The 10196-nt window shown below is 28.6% G+C and overlaps 2 protein-coding genes across 2 annotated transcripts; one reads left to right on the top strand and one right to left on the bottom strand.

Moving 5' to 3' along the window:
• Nucleotides 1-129: 129 nt before the first annotated feature.
• LOC123291802 (ribosome-releasing factor 2, mitochondrial) lies at nt 130-5723 on the top strand. Its single transcript, XM_044872220.1, has 10 exons — nt 130-487; nt 554-820; nt 1776-1967; nt 2040-2296; nt 2505-2852; nt 2997-3282; nt 3643-3992; nt 4327-4422; nt 4488-4634; nt 4953-5723. Exons 1-10 carry the CDS (start codon nt 349-351, stop codon nt 5112-5114), a joined length of 2244 nt encoding a protein of 747 aa, XP_044728155.1. The 5' UTR covers nt 130-348; the 3' UTR covers nt 5115-5723.
• A 754-nt stretch (nt 5724-6477) lies between these two features.
• On the bottom strand, nt 6478-8379 carry LOC123293205 (probable alpha-ketoglutarate-dependent hypophosphite dioxygenase). The gene is made up of 4 exons (XM_044873940.1): nt 8124-8379; nt 7640-7813; nt 6830-7135; nt 6478-6656 (listed from the first exon to the last, which is right to left on the bottom strand). Exons 1-4 carry the CDS (start codon nt 8322-8324, stop codon nt 6537-6539), a joined length of 801 nt encoding a protein of 266 aa, XP_044729875.1. The 5' UTR covers nt 8325-8379; the 3' UTR covers nt 6478-6536.
• Between the last annotated feature and the right edge of the window lie 1817 nt (nt 8380-10196).

Genomic DNA, 10196 nt, shown 5'->3' with positions numbered 1-10196 from the left:
GTGTCTGTGTCTGACACACCACTCCATGTCCTTAATCTATGATTAATTAAAACATGACTAAATAATAAATTAAATACACCAATATTCAATTCTTTTTTGAATGTAATATTCTAGTTTTCAGAAAACTAGTGTTCAAAAATCATAATTAGGATAGGAAAATCATAACCTCAACATTTCTAGACAAATTTAAAAAAAACACATTTATAAAATATTAAAAGAGACTGTTTAAATTATTCCCTTAAATGAAAATTACGTATAACTGTAAAAACACAAGAAAAAAACTTTTTAGCGCGTAGAATTGTTAAGATAATTTTTTACCCAATGTCAATCTGATTAATTAAGTGAAAAATGCGTCAATTAACACAAATTTGTTTTCGTTGTTACAAAAATTATATATCTTTTGCCAAAAAATATTCAACTGATTCTAAACAAGTAGCAAAAATTTCGAAACTACGTAACATAGGAATATTAGCTCACATCGATGCAGGTTAAAAAAAGTTTTGAACTCATAAATATCAAACACCATTTCATATTGGGAAAATTGTTATTTTAGGGAAAACAACTACTACAGAACGAATGTTATATTATTCGGGTGTGATAGGAACAATGGGAGAAGTTCATCATGGAAATACGGTAACTGATTGGATGGATCAAGAACGTCGTCGTGGTATTACAATCACCTCGGCAGCAGTTAGTTTTCAATGGAATGAACATCAATTTAATCTTATTGATACACCCGGTCATATTGATTTTACAATGGAAGTTGAGCAAACTTTGAATGTATTAGATGGTGGAGTTGTTGTTTTAGATGCATCCGCAGGTATATATTTGTATATATTGAAGATGACAAAGTATTTTACTTCTGGAGAGGTTGTTTCGGTAGTTATTTCCTCTGTATTTTCTCTATCCTTCGTAATAGCAGCGCATTAGTTTACATAGCCAACTGACGTCATGATCACAGACCAATTAACTATCGTTATTTGAGCGTTGTAAAATTTAAATGCATTTTTATGGCACTTATCCATTGAAAAAAAATTTTTGTGTTTTTTTACTCTTTAATTAGCACTATAGAATCTAATTGAGACATAAAAATTGGTTTAATGTACTCTATTTAATAAATGTCGTACATTTATTTAAATATATAAAAAATCTCCAATATGAATCAATATTTTTGGTAACGTACGATTTTTATACCATGCATATATGTAATATGCAAGGTATACTAACTTTAGTCCCAAGTTCGTAATGCTTAAAAATATTGATGCTACCAACAAAATTTTGGTATAGGTGTTCATAAAATCACCTAATTAGTCCATTTCCGGTTGTCCGCCCGTCCGTCTGCCCGTTTGTGGGCACGATAACTCAAAAACGAAAAAAGATATCAAACTGAAATTTTTACAGCGTACTCAAGATGTAAAAAGTGAGGTCGAGTTCGTAAATGAGTAACATAGGTCAATTAGGTCTTGACCTATGGGTCAGTAGGACCCATCTTGTAAACCGTTAGAGATAGAACAAAAGTTTAAATATAAAAAATGTTCCTCATAAAAAAATTAACAACTTTTGTTTGAAACATTTTTTCGTAAACATCACTGTTTACCCGTGAGGGCGCAAATTAGGCGTAAATTGTATAGTATGTATTATATAAATTGTATGTGCAATGTGATAGAGTAATCAACACTATTTATGCATGGTATTTCAACAATTAACTCAGTCAATTGTTTGTTTTCATTTGTACTAATATAGATTTTAACAATAATTTTCTTGAATGATTAAAGGTGTTGAAGCTCAAACATTAACTGTATGGAGACAAGCTGATCGTTACAAAATACCTCGAATAATACTAGTAAATAAAATGGATCGACAAGATGCTGATTTAACAATGTGCTGTAAATCGATTAAACAAAAATTAGATATACCACCATTATGTTTACAATTACCAATTAAAGAGGATGATGGGAAATTAACAGGTAATTTAAAATAAAGTTAATTTATAAAAATCATATTTGTTTAGTATTCTGTGTATAAAATGTGATAATTAGGCATTATTGACATATTATCATTGGAAAAGTTAATATGGAATCAATCAAATCGTGGTAAAACATATACACGGACACGTTTAAATAAAAGTGATGATTCGAAACTGTATGAAGATATTTATTTAAAACGAATGGAACTTGTTGATGCGTTAACTGAACATGATGATGCATTGGCTGATGCTGTTATACAATCTGGTAGTTTAGAAAAAGTATCTACAACATTGTTAACACAATCCATACATAATGCTACTTTAAATCAGGTACATAATATTCATCAATTAATTTTAATATTTTACGAACATAATTTTAAAATGTACAGCTAATCATTATAATTCTGTACATAATATTATAGTATTATATTTCAAAATTAAATCCGACAATTGCGATGGAATATTTTTATGACTTTATTAACAGTGAATTTGTTAAGAACATAAAAACTTTTATGTTTATTTGTTTTTTTAATTTTAGAAAATAGTACCTGTATTATGTGGTAGCTCATATAAGAATATTGGAGTTCAACCATTAATGGATGCAGTCATATTATATTTACCATCACCAATTGAACGTAATAAACAGTTTAAATGTTTTAATAATAATTTATGTGCAAAAGCATTTAAAATCATACACCATGAACAACGTGGACCACTTGTATTCTTTCGTTTATATTCTGGACAATTAACAAAAGGTCAAAAAATTTATAATATACAACAAGAACGTAGTGAACAAATTGGAAAACTATTGATGGCATACGCTGATGAATTTAAAGAAGTTAATGAAATCGATAGTGGGAATATTGCTGTTGTAACTGGACTAAAGGTATTATTAATATTTAGCTTCACATAATGGCTTTATTCGTCCGTTTAGTTCGACTTCTCCTTGAATGTAGTTCTGGCAGCGCCCATGCCTGTATAATCCTGACCTAGGTTACAAATTTGTACTTTTCTTCTTTTTTTTTCACAGCAAACTGTAACTGGTGATTTAATAACATCGTCCAACTCGGCTGCAAATAATGCAAAAAAATCATTAGAAAAATATCTTAAAAAATCTGAGAAAGAAGAAAATAATCTAATTGAAGATTTATTTGGTGTTGGACGAAGAGTACCTGAACCAGTGTTTTTTTGTTCAATTGAACCACCTAGTCTCGCTTATGCCAGTGCATTAGAACAGGCATTGCTAGAATTAAGTCGTGAAGATCCTAGTTTAAGAGTAATTAATAATACTGAAACTGGCCAAACTATTCTTGCAGGTAACTATACTCATATTATCGAACTTTAAGGTGTTTGTCATCATACATAATATTGTAAAAATGTTTCGTACTATATATGCACCGATTTCCTTATACGTACCTATTCATTTTGCACAAATTTTTCACCAACTACCGCACATTTCGTTTACCTCTGATTTGTGCAGTTCCTGACTTTAGCACTTCATCTAAAGAATAAAAACGCTGGTAACATTTTATACCACTGCTGTAGATTTTAGTCACATACAGCATTGATCGATCCTAATCAGTACCTTGTAACTGTCCTAACAGAAATATGAATATACTTGAGACGAGATTCTATTATAAACGAGTAATGTTTATTTTTTATTTTATTTAATCTAGGAATGGGTGAATTGCATATCGAAATAATTAAAGAAAGAATTAAGACTGAATATAAAATTGATGTAGATTTAGGACCTTTACAAATAGCATACAAAGAAACACCTCAACAAACAGTCAAAGATACATATACTGTTGAACATAAAATTGGTAAAACAAAGCATCGTGTTGTAGTCACATTTTCGGTTGTACCAAAAACCTCTACAGATCTTAATACTGAAACAGAACGTTTAATATTAGATAAAAGTCAAGAGAGTGCTTCAAATCTTTCAAATATCTTTCCAAAACATTTATTAGCAGTTAAAATGGGTGTAGATTCAGCATTAGCACATGGCCCAAAATTAGGCTGCCCAGTAAGTTATTAATTATTCTTCTAATTAAAGAGCCGAAAATATTATAGAGTACGTGATTGAACCTACAGAAGTACAGACCATAATATCCATATAACGAAAAAAAAATGTTCCATAGGTCGTGTCGATTCCCATGTTGCTAAATTAGGTTTATACAAAAATAATATATTTTTATTTATTTATTTGGGAATCTTATTCATTTGAATTTGAGGTAACTATTTTCAGTTCATTTTTTATGAGAAAGGTATCAAAGGAAGATGATTTATTCGTTAATATTTTCGGCTATTCTACTATTCTTTAAAATGAGATATATTAATTTGAAAAAAAAATATTGTAGGTTGTTGGTGCAAATATTATTTTACATTGGTTGGAAATTGGTCGAGGGACCTCCGAAACAATTATTTCAGCAGCTGTAACACAATGCCTGCAAAAAGTAAGATGCTTAGAAATAAAAGGGATAAAATTATCATTATTTGAAAATTTAAAATTATTTTTTAGCTATTAATGAAATCACAAATTAGAATATTAGAACCGATCATGTTTTTAGAAGTGGTTTGTACCTCAGATTATGTTTCAACAATTATAGCAGATTTATCTCGTCGACGTGCCACAATTCAACAAGTAACTACCCGTGGAAATAATAGGGTAAATAATTTTTTTTAAGTAGAATTAGTTTAAGAGGTCAGAATATTAAATCCTGCTTCGTAAGATGCCTGTAAACTTGTCAGGCCCGTGTGCACGGTAGATGGCTATTTGGGAGGTCAAAACCCACCCCATTGAGAATCTCTCCACATAAATTTGAACACATTTACAGGATCGATTTTTGAATGATTCCAGCGAACTAGCCTGACAATTGTACAGTATTATTAGGATATCTGTATTTTACGCGGCAGAGTTTAGCATTGTTACCTCATTTTCTAAATAATAAATATTTGATCTTAATAAAACGTATTAATGTTTTAGGTAATTCATTCATATACTCCATTATCAGATCTATTAGGTTATGCCAAAGATTTACGTACAATTACGTCGGGAAGTGCAACATATAGTATGCAATTCCATGAAAATCAACCTATGAATTCAGCAGATGAAGCACAAGCTATTCGTAGCATTACAGGCATTTAAAATATTTATATATTATGTTTATTGCTATCAAACAAGTACATTTACTTTAAAATAGTTTTATTTTGAAAAAAAAACCTTCCAAAGAGCGTAAGAATTAATCAATGAAAAATTACTACCACTAAGTAACAGCTACTTAATTATTGTAAAATATTTTTTAAGCTAAAAATAATTTTGTAACTTCTTTTGAATGCGCAAAAAATCAGTGGCTGTCAAATTGGCTTACTTTTCAAAGTTTTTCTTTCAATTAAAACTTTTTACTAAATTTAAACTATCGTATTCGCGACTGTAAGTTACCATAGATGGTATGGTACTGTAATAATGGTTTAAGAGGGTGTAACGTCTATCTACATGGTATAAACAAACAAAAAATCATAAAACATAATGAGGTATAGTTCGCAATATACCTTAATAAAAAATTCGAATATGATTCGAATTATTAGTAAGTTTTTTAAGATTTTTAGTCTCAATTAATTATTTGACTTTTATGTATTTATTTACCATATCTGTGCATTTAAGTAGCATTTATTGTAGATAACGCTTTATTACGTTTGCATCCGATATTCGATAAGACAACACACGACCCCCTTTTATTTGTGGAAAAGCCTTAACCCTGGTAATTTATATTACAATAAAGTAAATATTAACTTGTTTGATAATTTTATGAATTTTTCGAATTACTGTAATAAAAAAATGTGATACTTTTTATTAAAAATGTACTCTTAGTCGTATTTTAATAATAATTTAAATAATTTTTTTTTTTTTTTTCACAATTTTGAAACATTTTGAACCTGATCAGATAATAGACATAGAAGCGCAAAAGAACATTGGATTACTCAAAATAGAATAAAGTCGTTCTTTTTTATATAAATTCGTTTTTTGAAATTACTAAATACTGATGCTACTGGGGTAGCCGGCTTTCCCGACTTATTGTCGACTGAAATTAAAAATATTGCTGCTCCTTAAATCTGACGCTATATTCCCGGACCTACCAGTAAATTCAACACTGCCTTAAAATTTATTATTAAAGAACATGAATTAAGGAATCATTATGTTATATGTAAGGAAGCTTCTAATTTTATGTGTTTTATTTTTTATCAATTTACGCCTAAGCTGACTTTTATATGATTCTAAAGGTCAACTTTTATTTGTCTATATGAAGTCAGAAAACTTTCGCATTAAATTGGGAAAAAGTTTCAGTTTACTGTTTTTTTTTCTAGCAAGGAATATTCTTAAGTATTCCTATTATTCATAATAATATACTTTCCGTTTAATTGGAGCTATGAACTCATAAGGTTAAATACTTTGATAGCAATTAAACCTGAAAATGAAGAACAGGTAATATTATCATCTAATTCAATATAAATGTTTTTTAAATTTTATTAAAAAAATAGATATTTGATAAGGAAAATATTATTCGATAATTTAAGCCACAAATCTTTTAGCCATTGCTCCCTCACGAGTTACATTCTTTCCACGTAATACTAAACCTTGACATGGTGATTTATGTACATCTTTCAATGGTTCGTCGTCAGCGGACATTAACTGCAAAATTAAAATTAATGTTAATAAATGCAATTTGTTAAAAGAAAATTAAATGACAAAAACAATTTTCTTGCTATTACTTGAAGCATAATAGGCAGTGAGTCTTGCCTAAACTTTCCCAAGTCACGCGCCTTGGGAACTATGTTTAAGAAATAGATTAATGTAATACATACTTGAACTAATAACATTCTTCTAGTGCGTTCACTTAAGTTTAAGTAACTTCCATGTATCAATAAATAAGAAAAGACTACAATCTCTCCTTTTTTAGCCGAAATTGGAGTTGCTTTTTCCAATGGGAATTTTTTTTGATCCAAATAATGATATGATTCTCCTTTCTCAATAACACCAACATCCTCTTGTGGTCCTAATAAATGACTTCCAGGATATACAGCTAATCCACCATTTTCAGGTGTTGTGTCATCTAAATGTATGAATACCGCTACCATAGAATCATTTTTGAAAGGGAAGTAATGGTAATCCTAAATTAACAGTAAAATGAAATTAGATATTTATCTTTATGTTACGCTCACATTTATGTACAATATCGAACAATTTTTTATATACTTAATTGTTTTTGTCCAACCGTTCTAAGGTAAATTATCATGGTCAAGATTAAGTAAAAACTGGAAAAAGATTTCTAAGCGTTTGGAACTAGAAAATAAATCTTCTGTAAACTTATTTACTTGTTTTTTATTATACCCAGGTTTTGTGAAATGAAAAAAACTTCATATATCCAAGAGCATTTGGCCTGTTAAGACAAATCTAATGATATTTCAATACGAAGTAATAAAGTTATACCACATACGAAAATACGAACGATAAACAAATCCCCCCCTTTGCGGTTGGATAAAAGAAATGTAAAACAATTAAGTACCAAAAAAAATGGTTTACCACCAAATTTTATACATTGCAACTGGATGGATAATCGCACAATAATGTATATAGAGATGATAGCTTTACGTAATAATTTTGTTGATATGTACCTGGTGCATTAAGTAAGGAGCTCCATTTTCTGGTGGTTTTAAGTGAGCTTTTGTGTGATGTAATAATATATTGGGTGTTCCCATAATATCTTCCAAAGCTTCTAACATATTTTGATTGGTTATGAATTCAGTGAAAATTGAAGAGTGCATTTGTAAATTATGTAGCGATTTTACCTATAACAGAAATTTAATTGATATTATAGTAAGTGATTTACTTAACGTCAGGAATACTGTTTTGTACACAAATACTTGTAACGGTACGATTGAAAATATCTCAAAACTACATCACCTAAACAGCTAAATTTTTGCATAAAGGCAGATCTTTCCGAAAAATAAAATGAAAAAAAACTAACCAGAAAGATTCTTCGAATACCTATAGCGAAATCTGATAAGACGATTTTCTTGCACTCTTTTTTCTATCACTCTTAGAAAAGTGATAGACACAAAAATATTTCTTAAAATAATAAACAATTAATCAACATACCGAATAATTAATAAAATTTGCTTGTTTCTTCATATCGTTTCCTTTCCATGCTGCTTCCATATCATCAATATTTTTTCTAGTAAATAAATCATCATATTCTTTGCTTAATCGATCCATATCTTCGTTTGAGTAAATATTCGATAATTTAATAAAACCATTTTTGGCATAAAAATCTTTTTGTTCTTTTGTTAAACGAACCATTTTCGAACAATGTTGTTGAATTATATTGTTATATTTTCGAATAATTAAACTATAAAATAATATATAAATTTTCTGACTTTTATAGTCTCTTAATGAAAATTTTATCCGTTATCATTAATTTTGTTTGGACAAAATATTTATTAATTGTAAATATACCCCACACTAGTCGTTTCTTATCGGTGACATTTCACATCAAAAATTCATTCTTTAAATATAATTACGCAAATTTTCCATTTGATTATATTTTTTGTGTTAGAGGATTTTAAATTAGCTTTTTGTTTATGTTATTTGAAAATTCTAGAAAGAATTGCATTTTCTATATGACTTAAATAGGTCAGGGTTTATTTTTGAAAGTTCTGGTGAAGAAATACTTTCAAAACATTTCTTTACATCATGTATTTTTGTCGAAGAAGTTATCCGTTGGTTTTACCGTAAATAAAACGGAATCACTTGCCTCGAATACTAGGAGCATAAAATTCATTCATAAAAAAATAAGTTTATTATATATTTTTCCAGTCGTAGCTTAGATAATAGAGTCATCATAATATATACACCATATACAGCAGTGAAAGGTATACCGAAATCGAGATCCGATTAATCCAATTAAATTTTCATGTGTAGTAAATTAAAAATAAATTGAATAATTAATAAATTTAAGAAATATATTTATATATTTCCGGACTTTTTTTTCGTCCCGAATAGGAGCGGACGAATTTTCGACATCCATTAATTAGGATCGATGGACATTTGAAAAAACAAACAATTCGACAATATGCATAATATTACTCTACAATATACACAATACTACTATAAATTTGTAAGAATTTTGTGCATTTACATTCAGTACGTGAAACTGAATTTATTTTTTAAAAAATAACTCCTGTAATTTAGTGCATTATGCACAAGAGTAACAGACTTCTCTATTGCCTGTATTAAAAGGACGTATCAATGGAAGAAATTCTTTTTCTCTTCAAAATCGGAACTCAATTTAGTCTTATTTTACTAAAACAGGACAAAGTTACAGAGACAAGTTTGATCTTTTTATTAAAAACTGGGAGTTGCCCTCGCCAACTGGCGATAATAATTCATACTAATTAAAACAGGAAGTTGACCTATTTTCAGTAGTTCCAATTTAATTTACCTGCTGGCAATACTTGTACTTTAAAAGGCCAATCAAAATATGCAAATAAACCCCGTAAATTGGCGATAATAATTAATACTAATTCAAATAGGAAGTGGAACTGTTTTCAGTAGTTCCACTTAAGACTACCTGGTTACTTACCATTTATCAATTACAAATTAATTAGTTGCATAATAATTTATTTTGAAAATAATTACATCAATTATGTATGATTGTAATCAAATAAATATTAGAACAAAAACAATTTTATCTTAATAAGTGAATTAAAAAATTTGACATTGTAAATAAGTTCACATAGCCAACCCCTTATTTTCAGTAAAAACCAGTTTAATATTAAAATTCTTATGATAAATTTTTATTTGATAATTATTAATAGTATGATATAAAGTTTATCTTAAAAATTAGCAGTTATATTAATTTTCTTAGGATACCGTATACACATAAAAACTCTCGTGTGAAAAATCACAGTGGGGGGTATTTTATTAAAATTGTTTATCGATCATATATATCTAGATTTCGAATCTAATTGAAATTTTGTATACAGCTTTGTTAACTATAAAAAATTGATATTTATATATCTCGAAAAATAGAGATTTGTAAAGAGTATAACAGTAAAAACGGGCGTAACACGCGAGGTACATCTTGAAAAATATTGAATTTCTTCTATTTTTAAATAGTCCAGAATTTTCAACAACCCTTACGCAATTTCTAGTCCAAGAAGAAATAGCAGC

This window comes from Chrysoperla carnea, chromosome 2 (genome assembly GCF_905475395.1).
Source record: "Chrysoperla carnea chromosome 2, inChrCarn1.1, whole genome shotgun sequence".
Lineage (NCBI taxonomy): Eukaryota > Metazoa > Arthropoda > Insecta > Neuroptera > Chrysopidae > Chrysoperla > Chrysoperla carnea.
This window is presented reverse-complemented; position numbering and strand designations above follow the sequence as displayed.

Excerpts from the sequence above, each read along its gene's own strand:
- LOC123291802 (XM_044872220.1), top strand. The coding sequence starts at position 349 with ATGCGTCAATTAACACAAATTTGTTTTCGTTGTTACAAAAATTATATA. Across the intron at positions 821-1,775 it reads TGTTTTAGATGCATCCGCAG|GTGTTGAAGCTCAAACATTA; the intron begins GTATATATTTGT and ends GAATGATTAAAG. Across the intron at positions 4,423-4,487 it reads TAACACAATGCCTGCAAAAA|CTATTAATGAAATCACAAAT; the intron begins GTAAGATGCTTA and ends ATTATTTTTTAG.
- LOC123293205 (XM_044873940.1), bottom strand. The coding sequence starts at position 8,324 with ATGGTTCGTTTAACAAAAGAACAAAAAGATTTTTATGCCAAAAATGGT. Across the intron at positions 7,814-8,123 it reads CAAATTTTATTAATTATTCG|GTAAAATCGCTACATAATTT; the intron begins GTATGTTGATTA and ends TTTCTGTTATAG. Across the intron at positions 6,657-6,829 it reads GAAGAATGTTATTAGTTCAA|TTAATGTCCGCTGACGACGA; the intron begins GTATGTATTACA and ends TTAATTTTGCAG.